General features: G+C 43.1%; 1 protein-coding gene across 1 annotated transcript; it reads right to left on the bottom strand.

Annotated features, from left to right (window-relative positions):
- Positions 1–617: 617 nt before the first annotated feature.
- LOC310773864 (programmed cell death protein 10) lies at positions 618–17,942 on the bottom strand. Its single transcript, XM_083633854.1, has 7 exons — positions 17,814–17,942; positions 15,540–15,593; positions 5,063–5,180; positions 3,847–3,973; positions 2,662–2,740; positions 2,488–2,570; positions 618–1,544 (listed from the first exon to the last, which is right to left on the bottom strand). Exons 1-7 carry the CDS (start codon positions 17,901–17,903, stop codon positions 1,463–1,465), a joined length of 633 nt encoding a protein of 210 aa, XP_083489980.1. The 5' UTR covers positions 17,904–17,942; the 3' UTR covers positions 618–1,462.
- Positions 17,943–17,948: the final 6 nt, after the last annotated feature.

The following is a 17,948-nucleotide window of genomic DNA, read 5'->3' on the forward strand; positions in this document are numbered from 1 at the left end:
GAGGGACCACATTTGGTAAAACTGCTGTTTCAGTGTGTAGCAATACTCAAAAGTAGAACACATTTCCTTTTCATATGCAGACACTCTTTTCAGTACTTTGTGTATCCTGTTTCTTAAAATACATTCTAGGACAAATCTGAATACTTAAAGGAACACTCCGCCCATTTTCAACCAGCTTTGTATCATTAGAACATCAGTAGTATATCAGAAAACTGTAAACTGTTTTGAAGTCTGTCATTTAATTTGACAGTTATTGAGTGTTAAAGTGTGGACCAGTGACATCACTGGTCCACACTAACTCAAATTAATAACTCATCAACTCAAATCAACTCTCAATAACTGTCAAACATTCTGTCATTCATCTAGTTTGACAGTTATTGAGAGTTGATTTGAGTTAATGAGTTATTAATTTGAGTTAGTGTGGACCAGTGATGTCACTGGTCCACACTTTAACACTCAATAACTGTCAAATTAAATGACAGACTTCAAAACAGTTTACAGTTTTCTGATATACTACTGATGTTCTAATGATACAAAGCTGGTTGAAAATGGGCAGTGTTCCTTTAAGACTTTTTGCCAAACTACCACATACTGGACTTGGACACGTTTAAAAAACATCATTTGGAAACTATTTATTGAACATTTGCAACCAGTTATCAGTTAAATACAGGACTTTCATCTCTCTCTCTACATCCCCCAACAGCAGGGACTGGCTCCACTTAGTTACACTCTGAGAGGAGGGAATGTTACAGGACTTGGTAAGGCGCACGCTGTGCTGGAAGTATTTTGGCTTTCTGTCTTCTGATGAAGAGAAAATAAATCAGGGGGCTGCTTCCCAAATGTCCAACACAGTTTCCTCTCCTGTCCTCCGTTCCTTCACCTGCAGTCATGTGTCAACACTAAGCAGAAAGCATGTTTACTAGAGGGGGATTATTTCTGTTGCCTTTGTCTGTCTTGCAGAGGCCGAGCGCGGCAGAGGAAGATTCTTTTTTTAAAGGAGGCGAGGAGAGGAAACCAATACAGACGGCAGAGATGCACCCCCTACTGAATGCGGGCTCAGATGTGTAACCACGATTGAAAAGCTAAAAGTAAAATGATCAACATGATGAATATATTAGAAAAATGGCAATTAGTCTTTAGTAAACACCTCGCCTCACCTACTCCCAACAACAAGACCAGGGTTATAAATTAAAACTGTCCAAATAAAATCAATCAACCAGACTTTGGGCCCATTCAGTTCCATTTCAAGACTGGAAAAATCCTCATTGAAAAAACAAAACAAATGGTACTTTTCAGTCTCTTGAATTGGAATCTAGAATCTCGACTCAGAATTGAACCCAACCCTAAAATCAACTCTTTCTAATTTACATATATGGGTCAGGCGTTCTTCAACCATCCACCATTCTAGCAGTTGCTCCCCAGATTTTGGGGGAAAGGGGGGGGGGGGGGTGGTCTCCGAGGGCTAGGCCACGGTTTTGAAGGTCTGCAGTATGAGGTTGGTTTGGTGGATGAGCCGGTTTGCGCTGATGAAGACATTTATCGCCCTGGGAACAAAGAATAAATAAATAAATTATAACTTCAGAAAAACACTGGTGTGTTTTCTTCTTTTCCATTTTCTAATTTGGCCTTTATTGGATAGGTCACAGTAAAAAGGGTTACATGGTATATACAGTACACCGTAGCCAACTGAGCCACTAGCATGCGTAGTTTACCTTGCTTTTTGTCCATGGAGGTTTTATAATGCTCACTAGCTAGCCTATTTCTAGTTTGCGTATGCCTCTTGTGTTTATTTCCCCCAGCAAAGACAACTGTACAAGAGTTACAGACAAGTCTGAATACAATGCCATCATGACATGAGTGATTCATGGATAAACTTTGTTTATCTAATCTTTGCACTGAATAGTCAATACTATGGGTTAGGGTTTCATAATGCAAACATCTCAATCCTCTCAAACCTCTTCCAGAGACAATCAAATAAACAAGGCTTTAGCACGACCAACAACAAAGGCAGCGATCACCCCATCTGACAAGGAGAATCCTAATTTGTTCCATGTGCTGTCAGCTGAACTAATTCCCCATCTCCTTATAACATTCACATAGCGTATGAAAACAGACAGGTAGATATCTGCATAGCTCTGAGTCTCTTATAACATTCACATTCCGTATGAAAACAGACAGGTAGATATCTGCATAGCTCTGAGTCTCTTATAACATTCACATTGCGTATGAAAACAGACAGGTAGATATCTGCATAGCTCTGGGTCTCTTTGAGACCTTGTCTATGAAGGAAATGAATGGTGAAATAAAGAATAAACTCCATGTAGGACTAGGCTTTGACTTACAACTGAACATTTAGCCCACTTCCTAGAAAATACAAAGATATATATATCGCATAACGCCATTCAGCCTAAATATACCAAGATATGATTTTTGGTCCATATCACCCAGCCCTAATTCTACGACATGGGATGTTATGGATCTACTTACTTTCCATCTTTGAAGTATGTTTTGAGGGTGTCGCTGAAACTTTTGGAGTATTTCACAAACTCTTTTTTCTGGTGCTCCAGGGCCTTTATATGCAGGAAATAAATAAAACACAGAGACATCAATTAGAAACTGAAAAGTGTGAGATCGATATATACGCGTGTGTCTTTTACTCACTCTGCGATTCTGGTACTGATATTTCTTTATGACATTGTTGACTGTGTCCAGGAGTTCCTTTATGGCGCTGGCTATGTCTCTGTAGGAAACCGATAGCAACCACAATTAGAAGCCAGGATTTAAAGAGCATGGTGCAGGTTAGAGACTACTTTGCATATGTGGGACTTTTCTGTAGCAATTAGGATTCTCTTTTCTTTTTTCCCCACACATAGCTGCATCTAGACTGTTTTTTATAAAGCAGCTGGCACGCGCGCCTGAAAACCCGCAAATCGAACAGAACACCTGTGACGTTTCCTCGGATCATTACCCCCATACGCTGAGGGTCTGTTATCCGCCTGAGACCAGTCTGGAGCGGGGTTACATCAGCTGAGATGGTCGGTCGGCTGCGTGGTCTCTGGTCCTCCAAAATTGTATTTCCAAATAGGCGTTATTTTTGATAAACTCCATATTTGGGGTCCACTAGTTACATTTGTCTACAAAAATTATTAAAACTTCATAAAGTGCCATATTAACCATATATATTAACCTTTATAGAGCCCAAACTAATGGCGTCGATTGAGATTTGTCTCCTGCTCGCTTCAATGCCGAAATGCATTCTGGGCAGTATTGCCAGATGGTAAATGTTGGTTTTTGGAGGTAAATTATCGTACAAATACGATAATTATCATACGTCTGGCAACACTGATTGTGGGTATTTTGGAAAGTTTTCTGCTGTACAGTAACAGTAAGTACAGTAGTAACCAAGTGACGTCACAGGTGTTACCCTCTTTTTTTTTTAGCACTTGCATTATAATGCCACTTTTTTCTCCATTATTTCTGCCCTGGGGGCATGTTTTAATTTCGTTTTTTGGGGGTATTTTCATAAGAATCTTTAACCCCAACTGAATTATTATTATTTTTACCTGCACCACACTCTTTAAAGAAACAGTAAACCAGTGTCTTACTCTTGACCATTAATATAATTGACGCTTGGGACAGTGACAATGAATGAACTGTTGTCATAAGGGTTGTGTGATGGGAATAATCACATTAGTTATATGTTTCCACAGGAGTGCAGTCAGTGATACAAGGAGCAGATGTGTCAACTACTGCCATTTGTTGACATATTACTGTGATGCTTTCCAAGTGTGTTGATGAAAGCATCATGGTGAACATTGCATGCATGATCATTGTGCTCACACTCACTTGATAGTCTGTAGGAAGCGTACTCTGTCATTGATCTCATCAGGGATTTTGCTGAGGATGTGTTTTAGAGCTCTGGCCTTGTCATTTAGGTCCAGGAACTCCTGCTCCTGCCTGTCAATCATGAACTCTGGATAGATACACAGTCACACAGATACACACAGTCACACAGATAGACAGTCACACAGATAGACAGTCACACAGATACACACAGTCACACAGATAGACAGTCACACAGATACACACAGTCACACAGATACACACAGTCACACAGATACACAGTCACACAGATAGACAGTCACACAGATACACACAGATACAGTCACACAGATAGACAGTCACACAGATACACAGTCACACAGAGTCACACAGATAGACACACACGTCACGTCACAGAGCAAATTCAGTCGAGCAAAAAGAACATGCAGAGATGTAAACCAATACACTGAAGATACAACGTGCAGAGACGGAACAGATGCAAGACATTCTCGTGTGTGCACGCACGTTGCTGCAGCACCCTAGTGGGAAAATCACCCAAGTGGAAACATGTAAATCCAATGAAAGTTGAATCTGGTCTTGCTCAACCAGCTGCCCAACAACGAAAAATTACAATTATAGGGCAATTGTCCATATTTCATAATATTAATACAAAATAAGAGCAATTCCTAAACTGCAGCAGCGACTAGAACTGCTCCTTGAATGTGCCCAGGAGCAAACCTGGGTCTGGGGTCACATGGAAAACATTTTTGACAGAAAACAAAGATGTACACACACACCAGGGAAGCAAACATATCAGGGAACAAAAAGTGACAAAAAGCTGTTTACAAGCCTATTTCTAGTATATTTTTTTAAATGAAGAATATTTCAAAATCTTTAGTTCATGTTAATGCAACTACTCATTCTAAAGGTAACTTTTGGTTTAAACCAGTCAATCCAGTTGGTAAATGCAAATTTTTTCTGACCAATCAGTTAAAAGATTATTCTGATAGCACTGGATAACAAGTGTTATATAGTGTTATATTTCCTCATTATGACCCCCCGTGTTAAAATTATTTTCTCACTGAATTCACTAGATTCTAATGGGTGATCCATTTCAGAATCAAAATACCAAATATCGCCATAAGGTGACAAGTTTGCACCCCCCCCCCCCCCCACACACACACACACACACACACACTTCCTCTTCTTCATCTAATTTTTCTATTTCTCTCTCTGTCACCTTCCACATCATCAGCTGCCATGCGCAGTAGGGATTCAGTGAAGTTGATTTGGACATTCTTCTTCTCCAGTATCTTCATGATGATGTCCTGAGTCAGGCCGGGGTTCTCCTTCTCCGCCTGGAAAAAAAATGAACAGCGGCACATTCACCAAGGGCTTGGCTTCATGGCCCCTATGAAACCCCTTCATCACAAATTTTAGCCTCCTCTTAACTCATTGAGTGCCAGCCACTTTTGGAGAACGGATGCTCCCAGTGCCAGAGTTTTCAGAGCGTTTTCAGTGATTTCTCGAGGCCCACAGAATATTGTGTGATATTACTATGTAAACACCGAACACGCACAAGAACGAGCTGGCTCTATTGTATCATCAGCAAAAAAAAGTTTATTGATACCATTTTCCGTTCTTTAGTTATGAGCCGGAGAAGATAGGTTGTTTTCAGCGTTTTCAGGCTTTTCAAATTATTAGCTGAGATAATCCGCCTTTTGTGAAATGCAGCATTTCAAGCACATTCACTGAGTCTGAAGATAATATTTTCTGATGTAGTGACGTAGTTGTTGTGTGATGCCCTGCGTGCACCACCCCCCTCCCCCCCTCCCCCCCTCCCCCCGTAAACTCCTCCCCACACTGCACACAGCCTCACGCAACCATTATATTTTCGGAGTGCTGCGTTTGTGTGCTGCTGTCGGCTCTCAGCGCCACAGCAGGGAAGAGCCAACCCGGATTGCTGAATGGTTTGGCGTCAGGGGCTGCTTTCCTGGCTGCTAATCGGGTGGAGAAACTATACAGACAGACAGACAGACAGACAGACAGGGACAGAGGGGCTCAGTTGTGAGCGCGGATTGACTCCTGTTCGGAGCCAATGTCAGCTCCCGCGACAGAGCAAATGGCTCTGGGAGCATGCATCGGTTTGTCTTTGATCCACGGCTTTTAGGCTGTTTCTCGGACCTGTCTCTAATCTGGACTGCACCGAGCAAGCACTGTCGCCACCTAATGAGTCCGTAAAATAGGTTATACACCTCCAATAGCTACTATAGTTGTACAGGAGCTGCGGAAGGCTTTGATCGACGTCCCACCGTCAAAAAACGCATTGGACGTCGAAGGACGTCCGTGGCACTCTACGTCACTATTTAATTGGACGTCGAAGGACGTCCATGGCATTCAATGAGTTAATTAAGTGCCCGGGACAGGTGGAGCCAGCCAGCGGGTGACTGACTAGCCTGGCTGGGACAGGTGGAGCCAGCCAGCGGGTGACTGACTAGCCTGGCTGGAATTGTGTGATATCTTTGTCTTAGGTGCCATGAAGACATGTCAGTCCTCGGTCAAAGATGCCAAGTTCATATATAATGAAAGGGAAACTGGCGAGTGATCAAGGTTGTCTTCTCCAACAAAAGTGAGCAGAGGCTTAGAGCCGGAGAGGACAAAGCTGGAGGTCTGTTGGATGTGTGATTTCTACTATGAGCAGCTCAGATGAATATACAAAGCTCTCCTCCTGAATAATTCAACCTTGAATTACACCGGTCTGGAAGCAGTGGGGGCAGTAGAGAGACCAATTAGTGGGACGAGTGAACAAAAGGTCCGCAAGTGTCATAGTAAAATAACAGCTGTAAGGTGATCACATCTCCCTCTGGTTTATATAATGACAAAGCTGCCTCTCCCCTTCATTACTATTTGATCTGTGCACATTGTGAATGATGACTTCTCACTGAGGGCAACATGGAGGTGCAGGATCAAGCCTTATCTTATGACTAGTGAGGCCCAGGCTCTGATGTGAATGATGGCAACTGGCCAAGTTTGACTCATTTCCATGAATTGAAATTTGCATTGACCGACCGTTGGGGGCGAGGGGTGGTTAGAGAGGTCATCCTGCAACTGGAAGGTTGCCGTTTCATAAACAGTATCCATAAACAGTCATGTTTCCTGTCAGAACCTTTGAGGAAGACACTGAACTCTTGACTGCTTGCACAATTTAGGTCTCTCTGGATAAGAGCACTGGCCAGTGTTGTGCAAGTTCACAAGAGATAGGTCAAAGTTCAGCTCACACCACCAGGGTAGGATATTTTTTTTGCCCCTGTGAAATATGTTTCGGGGGCATTTTTGATAAATTCCAGGGCATTTTTGTAATCAAATTTTGGGAAATACCTTGCCATTTCTATGTTGCATGACAGACCAATATTCAATAACTTGTATCCAAGCATATTTTATTTCTAAAAGTAAGCAAAAATACTAGACAGCTTTCATTGAAACAAGCTGAAAAAAGAGAAAACATCTGTTAGGCCTATATCCTTATTTCTCTACACTTTCCGTTGCTCCTGGGGTCACCACAGTAGGCATCAAGATGTTTTTAATGGTGCACGAGTCAAACGGTTGAGCACCACTCATGACTAAATTAAAATTAGGGATGCACCGATTGCAAAGATTTTGGGTTGATACCAATTAGTTGTTGTTGTTGTTGTTACTTAGGCTATTCCCCCTTTTGTGACAGGGAAACAAAAAAATCTTCATTATAAACAAATAACTGAACTATCTTAAAGTCTTTCAGCCATTCACTCTATCTTTGGATGAGCACAAATTCAATCATACAAATTTAATTATGAAAGAAACAAGCATTAATATAGCATTTTTCCATGGGCCAAAGATTCTTGTTTGATCAATAACTTTCAAAGAGACGTTGAATGTCTCAGATTATCAACAGCGTTTAGCAATGGTGGGTTTTTATTTTGAACATTTTCTCTTTTTACAGTCTAGTTTTCACACAGCATTTTATTTTGAAAGTAATTGCCGGAGGTGTTGTGTAGTTGTCGTCTCTAGTTTGACGCTATCGGGTACACAGTGAGTGCAGCCAGAACGCAGAATAAAATGGAAGAAACTTCTCTCGTCTTCCTCCATCACGAACCAACTCCTGCTCGTTTAATGACGTACATGTGGATTGCAGGGATGCAAACTCATGGAGAGTGAAAAAGGTGACAGATACCAGCGCAGACATAAAACCACTCAGAAATTCTTCATTTAAGTCTTATTTTTAGTCCATGGGCCAGAGCTCAAAATTTCACTTGTTGGTACCACTCAAGGTGGCAAAACTTGCTTATGATTTTTGATAAGATACATGTCTGTAGATTATATTTTGGTATGATAGCCATTCCTGAGTGGTAGCTGTGACACAGTTACCAGCTCGTGAAGTTAACCACCCCTAAAAGTCAATTGCATTTTAGACGCTGGTGCATATCCTGGTTTAGGCTTAATTTTTCAATATTTTGTACTATTGTTTTTGGTCCTATTTTAAAGGGGACCTTCTTAGCTTTCATTTAAGGCCTGTTGTGATTTTTTTCTGACAAATATAGAGGTGACTTGAGCTCTTCAAACCATCAATAGTCGTGTTTCCATTACCCTGAGAAATGCGCAAAATCTAAGGGTGTATTCACACCTATCTCGTTTGGAGCAGTTGTTCCGAAACAGAGAGCATTTTCCCCCTTGGTGCGGTTCGTTTGGGGGAGTGTGAACACAGCAATCGCACTCGGATGCGGGACAAAACAAGCGGACCGAGATCGCCAAGAAAGGGTGGTCTCGGTCCGCTTCCAAACGAACTCTGGTGCGGTTCGTTTGTGGTGAGAACGTGAGCCGACCTCGATCCGCCACAACAGCAGTAAACGGTGCGCATTTTTGGATAAACCAGCTGCCGTAGTCAGCTGCGCTGTGCGTAATGGCCTGAAGAACGAACATTTTTATCGTTTAAAAACAACATCTTTCAGATCCTGTTTTGGCGACTTGTGACTTGCATCGATAAACTTTGGGGGATCAAATCAGCAGTTTGAACTCAATCAACTTACCTCGGACCATGGGAAGCAACGTTAATGTGTTGAATCTCTACGGATTTTGCCTGTAAATTGTGTGCGCGCCCTCTCTCTCTCTCGCTCTCTCTGGTCTCCTTTCAATAAATGAAAACAAATCGTGGTAATCAGAGCCAGCCTTCTTTGTGATAAGATTGTCTGGTTCAATCAGACAATCAGACTGATTGCATGTCTTCCTCGAAATGTCCGTTATTATTAAATTATTTATTAATATTTTATTCCTGACAGGACAGGTGTTCATATAGCCTATGTCTCGGCTAATCCTCATCTCCGTGATAGTAGCCTAATAGCAGAATTTGCGAGGGTTTTTGATCTTCTATCTCCAAATTCCCAATAGCCTAAATAGGCTAAATAAATACATAGGCTTACATAGCATACATTAATAAATAAATAAAGATCTCTCTCTCTCTCTCTCTCTCTCTCTCTCTCTCTCTCTCTCTCTCTCTCTCTCTCTCTCTCTCTCTCTCTCTCTCTCTCTCTCTCTCTCTCTCTCTCTCTCTCTCTCTCTCTCTCTCTCTCTCTCTCTCTGCACGGCGGACGCCCGACATAGCCTAAAATGTAGGTCTAACAAAACGCATTTTTATAATCATATAGGAAAATCTCTGGGAATTATTTTGTCCATCCCGAGAGGCTATTAGCCTATCAGAGTCTCTGCTGGCCAATCCAGGAAGTTTGACAATACTATTTGGACCGTTTCATTTGTGGCTGTGTGAACACAAACGAACCAAGGCACAAATGCAACAATTGTATCAATTAAGTACCTGAATCGGAACAAAGCAAACGACCTACAGGTGTGAATACACCCTATATATCGCAATAGAAATTGGGTAATGGAAACACGTAAATTTCAAAAAACCTCCCAAATATCGTAAAAAGTTTTTGCGCTCTCATGAGGTGGTTTTTCAGACATGTCGATATAGCAGGTTTATCGCAAAAGTGTAATGGAAACACATTTTCCGCATTTGCACGTCATGTGACCCATCTTCTCCTTTGGAAAACGACCCGCTCTACCTCCTGAGCTACAGCCGCCCCGATTGTGTTGTTGATGGACATGTACACCCACCCATTCATCATTATCCCGTCAGGGAAACCTGTAGCCTATCAATCCAGCATGACAAATCCCGGTGGCCACAGTGTGAAAAGGAACATTTAGCAGAGAGGGGAAGGACGTGGTTCGGTTTTAACGTAAGACATACTGTCTGTGTTCGCCACCCTGTCTCTGTCGGGGGTGGGGGGCGCAGGCGGAGTGCCCAGGTGATTGTACTACTCAGAGATCCAAATTCATGGAGAGTGAAAAAGGTGACAGATCTACCAGGGCAGACACAAAACCACTAGAAATCATTCATTTAAGCGTCCAATTTTGGGATGAAAAAGGTGACTGTCACCGAAAGGTGACTAGTTTGCATCCCTGACTACTGATGCGAGGACACACTTTGCAAACAGAAAGTCTACTTATTTTACAGGGGCAAAAAAAATCCCCCGTCAACCCAATTCCAAGGGAAATTTCAGATTTTTTAGGGGCAAAAGGCCCCGAGCCCCCGCTAATTTCCGACCCCGGCTCACACAGAATAAAATTAACTAGTTCATGTTCATACTTCACAATTTTGAACTAAGTTCACAGTCAAAAAAAATCAGCTCACGTTCATTTCTTCTTCTTTTTTTAGTTTGGTTCCGAAACCTCAGACAGACATTGGCATCAACATTTAGTGCACGTCACGAGCATCAAGTCAGCCAGAAAGTAAAAGTAGGTCTTCCGCTTTAGGGCTTTCAAAATAAAGCTCTTATTGTAACGTTAACCTTAATATTAATTTTGAGTAATGCGTTATAGCCACAGTTTCATTCCATATGTAATTTTAACACCACGAGTATTTTGATACAAGGTTTGCTGTTTTGTCCGTTGAAATTAGCAGCCAGTAGCAGCTACAGTATAGTCTCTACAAATAACTTTTTTTCTCCAGAGGTGAGCATTTGAATATCTTATTCTGATTCTGAAAGTCAATTGTGGTATTTCTGTTGCTAGTCTGGGTAACTGTTGCTGTCTTGCTGTTGACACTAGGGTTGTGCGATGTCAGTAAATTATCCATCGTGATTATTCCACAGTGAACCATCGTGATCCACGATGGCATCGTCATTGGCGGGGGTGGGGGGAATAATTAATAATTGATTAAGTCGCTGCGGTGCGGTAATGCCATTCATTGCAATGCGTTCATTAACTCATTCAGGGCCAATGACGTCTTTGACGTCTTATCAGGAATAGCCCAGAGGGCCAATGACGTGTTTGACGTGTTTTTGTTTTTATTACTGCAGGGCGTAGTTAAAACACTTCCCCAGCCTGTCACATGGTATCAGGTCCCTATCATCTAAGACAACACGTGAACAAACACATACCGCAGCTGTTGTTTTGAAATTGAGCAGGAGGAATATCAGAAAATGGATAAGGAGCTTGCCTTGTGCAGACAGGAGAAACCCCATTGAAACGCCCCTCGCGCGCTGCAGGAGCTGGTCGCTTTTCTGTGTGCCAGCCTTCCTGTGTGCCAGCCGGAGAAAACCGGAGAAAGTAATCCACAGATGCGTTTGATCATCGGAGGAATGAGGAAATGATCGATCAGCAGTGATCAGAGGGCGGTGAGGACGTGTTGAATAGCCGAGGGGAAAACGGCAACGATAGCAGGAAGAATATGACAGGGGGAGACATGGACGAGCAGCACACGAACAGCTAGGCACGCAGGCAGAAGCCCGCTGCCCGTTCTCAAGAGCTTCATGAAATCGCTAGACTGCGTGCCCTCCAGTGTAGTGTCTCTGCTCCAGTGTTGCTCCTGGCCAATCCCGGCGCCACAGGGCGTGGTTATTGCTTATCCTATGTGGGGTTAGAAATCACGCAACGAAGGGGGATCGTGTGTGTGTGTGTCTGTGTGTGTGTGTGTGTGTGTGTGTGTGTCTGTCTGTCTGTCTGTCTGTCTGTCTGTCTGTCTGTCTGTCTGTCTGTCGGTGTGTCTGTCTGTCTGTCTCTCTGTCTGTCTGTCTGTGTGTCTGTCTGCACACTCACTCACACTGCAGTATTGTTGAATGTAAAAAAAAAAGCACTTCATGTGTATATATATATATATATATATTTTTTTTTTTTTTCATTTGTGTCATAACGAATAGTATTTACATGTCTGATGTCAATACAGTTCAAAATAAAAGAATTGAGAGCGAGTTCTGCTTGAGAATGTATATTTTACAGAAATTGCATTTGCTCCTGTTTGTCATCTGAGAGAGAGACATTTTGGGTGAAAACAGGGTGTATATAAATGGATATAAGTAGAGTACAGAACATGCTAAAAGCTAACTTTTTTTTTCCTGGTGAACCCAGAGACGTACATCTTCATTTTGAGGTATTGCAAATCACTCTGGTGCTAATAGATAATTTACTGTGGGTCTTGAAAGATGACCAACAATTATGAAAATCTTTGGCCTGTGCTAAATATTGGCAGTCCTAAACTGGCCCTGAATGAGTTAACAACTGGACAGCTGAGCTCTTCACGGAGACCAGCGGGCTTCAATAGGCTACTATTAGCCTCTGTGCTAACAGCACAGAGACAGGCGACTGAATGAAGCAGTGGCTCTCACTACCAGCAATTTGAACGGCGCAAATAACAAAACGTTAACGTTACAGGTCCTCACCAACAACGTGTGTGTGTTGAATTTAACTAGCTGGCAGTAAACTGACCGAATTACTGGCTGATATAACGTTAGATTCGCGTGGGCAGTCTCGCGTTGAGGCTGCTGCTGTGAGCGACTTCAACTTTCACTTTGGAAACAGGCGAGTTAAATTCACAGTTGAAGACTTGTACTCACTTTGGGTTGAAAACAGGAAAGAACGTGAAGTTTCTTCTTTGTCTTAAAAGTATTCGCAACAAAAGAACTGACTTCTCATGCGCAGGGGACGCTCCGGCGACATTAAACAAGCGCTCCCAGTGCAGAGAAGCACTAGAGCGGAGGAGGGGGAGGGGAGGCTTCTCTGAGTCTGAACTGGGCGCGCTCGTTTAATGCTGCCGGCGTGTCCCCCACGCGTCACGGTAAGTGGACTTGGTATTTATTATTATTAAAATGGCACAAATTTATTTCGAACAGATAATTAATCACGATGATCCGATGTAGAAGGCTCAGAGGTCGATGGGGGGTCGGCCAATCACGATGGTCGATGCCATCGTCCATAGTGCCAACCCTAGTTGACACAACCCAAAAACAGGCTCAAGTCCACACCACTGTGGGGCCCTATACACGAGGACAGTTTCTGGAAGAAACGACACAATAGCGTTTCCTTCACACCTTCTCCCTGTTTACATGAGCGCTGTTGAATTTTTAAAACACCGTAATGTACATGCCAGGTCGCTAGGTGGCAGTGTGATCACCTTATTCTTTGCCCATACAAGGACGCTTCTGCATGACGTAATTTCGTAATCGTCTTTCCTGTTTTAAACACAGAAGTAGAGTACACCCTCCGCACTCATTTAGACTTGCCAAAAAGCTTTTTTCAAGCTAAAAAAAAAACCCAAATTGTTTTAAAGTTTTAATATTTGTCGGGTGAGAATGTAACATATGTGACCAGTTTATCAGAATAACGCCTATTGGAAATCTTTAACGAGCAGCGAGGACCGGGAGCGCTGAGTGTGCCATCTGTCAAACCCTACTGTAGGCTACTGGCAGTGAGAAAACACTGTCGACGTGCTTTTGTAACTAACATTGAAGGGATAGTTCGGTTTGTTTGAAGTGGGGTCCTATCAGCTAGTTCGATACACTAACTGAATTAGGTACAGTGTTCTGGAGGCTGGGCGCAGCGTGTAACGAGACCCGACAGAGCAGCAGCCAAACCAGCTTTTTCTCTGTAAGTACGTGGGGTCAAGAACTAAAATGTAATTTAGCCACCTAAACAAATCGATATCTGTGTACAAACAGCAGTTTCATTCGGCACTGCTTTTTCTCCCAACCGTACAACTACCGTATTCCTCCGCTAAAAGCCTGCACAAAGCCGCAGCGCTGGATTACGCCGCAGATCAGCTGTTATTTTGGGTTATTTTATTTCTCCCGGTTTGTTAGTGAAGACACAACAAATAGAATAGACGAACGAAAATATGAGTGATTTTGATAGCGAGGATGATATGCCATTCACCTTGGTGACAAGAGGATACAATTATGAACCAGAGAGAATACAGAAGAGGAACTTTTGCAGAGAGTGAACAGGCAGAAAGAGAGATGCGAGGAACTGCCTGCTGCCTAAATGCCGGGGTGCCCTGCAGACATTTTTCACCATTCCCAGGATAAATTGGGGAAAACGTCCCAGACCAGAGAGGCCAGGTGACTTGTTGTCTCTAAAGTAAGTCAGTGTTTTGTCTCTCTTCTTCTAAGCCTTCCTGTTTTGTAAACCGCAGCTCTGTGCTCTGTGCTGGCTTTTAGCGGAGGAATACGGTAGTTGTACGGTTGGGAGAAAAAGCAGTGCCGAATTAAACTGCTGTTTGGCGGAAAAGTAAACCGCTGAAAATTGTCAAAATAGAGCGTGCATGTACACAGATATTGATTTGTTTAGGTGGCCGTTGTTTTAGGTGGCTAAATTACATTTTAGTTCTTGACCCCACATACTTACAGAGAAAAAGCTGGTTTGGCTGCTGCTCTGAGTGTCGGGTCTCGTTACACGCTGCGCCCAGCCTCCAGAACACTGTACCTACTTCAGTTAGTGTATCGAACTAGCTGATAGGACCCCACTTCAAACAAACCGAACTATCCCTTTAAATGCCGACCGGGTACAGCCATCGGCTCCTCGCAGCAGTAACGTTATGAACATGTAACTGAAGTTGGCCGCAGTGTAGCTTAATTCTGAATGTTGCCAAACCTTCATTCATACTGACGTTTTATTTTGAAAATGGTTGCCAACTCGCGCACGGCTATGGCGTAATCGCGTGTGTCGCGTGTGCAGGCAGGTCAGAGTTTCTGAAATGTGCCGTCTTCAAGCGATTACATGGAGCCCTCAGCGGGAAGCGTCTCAATGAATTCCACTCTGGAAGGTGGTTTCAAAATGTGTCGTTTCCTAAGCCCAAATTCACCGTCGCCGTCTAAAAGGGAGGCACTAACGATACAATAATTCCCCGTCACCATAGGAAACCCTCCTCGTGTAAGGTGCCCATGTGTGTCTGCTTGTGTGTCCAAGCCCCACCCGGGGTAAACAAAGAGAAGAGAAAGAAGAGAGACAGAAACAGCGCAGTGAAATGACAGCAACATTGTTTTTTTCCTTATGTAAATTACCACATGCATGTAAACACAATGGGCAATTATCGAGGTCTGAAAAGAGCGAACAGAGAGCGGTTAACTCTCACAGGAGTTAATGACGCTCACTGTATGTTAATTTAGATGCAAAAGGCTCCGCTCAGCTCACCCGTTCACCAAAATATGAGCTTGTTCAATGAACGGCGCTTCACAACACTGGCGTCAGCTAAACATCTAAAATGTAAATGTAGCTTGAGTGCTAAAAAAAAGTGGGGACTCCGGGTGCAGCCTTGATTCAAGTCAGATATTATGACAGTAACTTGTGAAGACGGTGCAGGAATGATGTTGTGTTTGTAGGCTTCATGTACTCTTATCCACTCATAGTCTTACCTTTATAAAGGCTGCTCTGAGTGTCTGAGCTGCTGATAGGTTGATCCTCTCCAGCTGATGATGAAACAGAACACACACAACATTAGTGTTAGAGCTGGCTATGTTCGCTCACTCACATTATATACTGTACAAACTCTGACGGGATTCATTTTGAGGACAATGTCTGAAATTAGGGTTGCCAAAGCAGCATTTTTTTTATTTGTATTTAAAATGTTTGCATGCATGTCTGCTTATGACGAAACACAATTTTATATTTATGCCTGTATATGACAAGGTAAATACAGTTAATATAAATTAGCCCAAAATTTCCAGTTTATTCCCATATATTCCTGTTAACTCCCATGGAAAATGTTCAACTTTGAATATACTGTACCCGGAATTTTGCAACCCTATCTGAAATGCAACCGTCATCACACTGCCTTTTATATGAACTTATAAGATAAGATAATCCTGTATTTGTCCCACAAGGGGAAATTAAAGTGCTACAGCAGCAAGTGGACAGGGTAAAAAAAAAGAGACAGCAACATAATAGCACATATAGTCAACAACAGTAAAAACAGAATATAACAATTACACTAAAAAGTAAAAAATTACATTAAACGTACTGGATAAAAGTGCATTTAGTAGCCAATTGAGCCAAATGAGAGCAGCAATTTAAACCATTGTTCACTCAGGAGTGTACAGAACTAAAAAGTCTGACAGCCGCTGGGAGGAAAGAACTCCGAAAACGCTCCCTCACACACACTTTGGATGGACTTGTCTGTAAGTGGTGAGGGAGCTCTCCGGGGCTGTCACAGTGTCTGTCGTGCAGAGGATGGGAGTTGTTCTCCATCAGAGAGGCCAGCTTTGCTCTCATCCGCCGCACACCCACCACCTCCACTCAGTCCAGGCGGCAGCCTAGAACAGAGCTGGCCTTTCGGATCAGCTTGTCCAGCCTCTTCCTGTCCGTGGCTGAGATGCTGCTGCCCCAACAGGCCACACCGTTATCAATAACTACGCACCTTCAATAGTTTCTTCTCATCAAACGAAACAATTAGTCTTTATATTTTGGCATAGGCCTACTTAATGTCTCAGAATGCCATGGGATTGAAGTTGAGCTGATCAGAGATTTAAAAAATATATATGTTGATGAAAAAGGGGGCGGCTTTAGCTCAGGAGGTAGAGCGGGTCGGCCAATGACGCAAGGGTTGGCGGTTCGATCCCCGCTCCCTCCCAGCTGCCGTCGCTGTGTCCTTGGGCAAGACACTTAACCCTCCTTGCTCCCGATGGTGTGTAGGCACCCTGCGTGGCAGCCTGCCGCCATCGGTGTATGAATGGGTGAATGTAGACTATCTACTCATTGTAAAGCGCTTTGGATAAAAGCGCTATATAAATGCAGACCATTTACCATTTACCAAAACCAGTCCTCTCCAGCCATAAAATGTTAAAAAGACTGGGCTAGATTTCCTTGGCATCGGCTTTATACAGGACAATTGGTAAGACAGGCCAGGATTTTTACTGATGTGGGAACATGCAATCCATTTACCCCGCTAGCCGGGCGCTTCTGGCTCATTAGCGCATTAGCGCCCGGCGAACGTCACGCATTTTCCCATTTTACACTGTGACATTTTCACATCTAGGTCTAAATGCCGGCTCCTACCTGAGTCTTCACGTGAAGTGAAGACGCTATCCGATGTAAAACATCCTCTTCTTTTAATGACACCTAGTTGTTGCATCCAAATTGTTGCATAAAATCCACTTTTCTGTCTCTCAAAAACCGAAAAGCATTTATCTGGAGCACCTCGAGCAACCCGGAAGTCGTTGTTCCGGGTTGCTTCAGATCAGAGAAGAACAAGAAGCGGTGCGCCAGATAAATGCTTTTCGGTTTTTGAAAGACAGAAAAGTGGATTTTATGCAACAATTTGGATGCAACAACTAGGTGTCATTAAAAGAAGAGGATGTTTTACATCGGATAGCGTCTTCACTTCACGTGAAGACTCAGGTAGGAGCCGGCATTTAGACCTAGACGTGAAAATGTCACTGTGTAAAATGGGAAAATGCGTGACGTTCGCCGGGTGCTAATGCGCTCGTATGAGCCAGAAGCGCCCGGCTAGCGGGGTAAGCAATCCATCAACCTTACTGGCAGATTCGTAAGGGACTAAAATCACCGACATGTTGTGGTAAATAATGATGATGTTCCCCTACCTTATCCTGTCAACCTAATCACATCTGAATATGACTTAAGAAGAGCATAACATCACACAAAAATAAATCACAAAAGGCAATCAGTTTTACCTCATTGAAAACTGGGTACATCACAGCGTACAGCGTCATGGATACCATGGAGCTTGTCTCCGCTTCATTCTTCATCTCCTCCATTGTCATCCTCCAGGGAGGAGCAGCTCTCGGTGAAAAGGTGCAGGAAAGGAA

This window comes from Poromitra crassiceps (assembly GCF_964638095.1).
Source record: "Poromitra crassiceps genome assembly, chromosome: 3".
Taxonomy (NCBI): Eukaryota; Metazoa; Chordata; class Actinopteri; order Beryciformes; family Melamphaidae; genus Poromitra; species Poromitra crassiceps.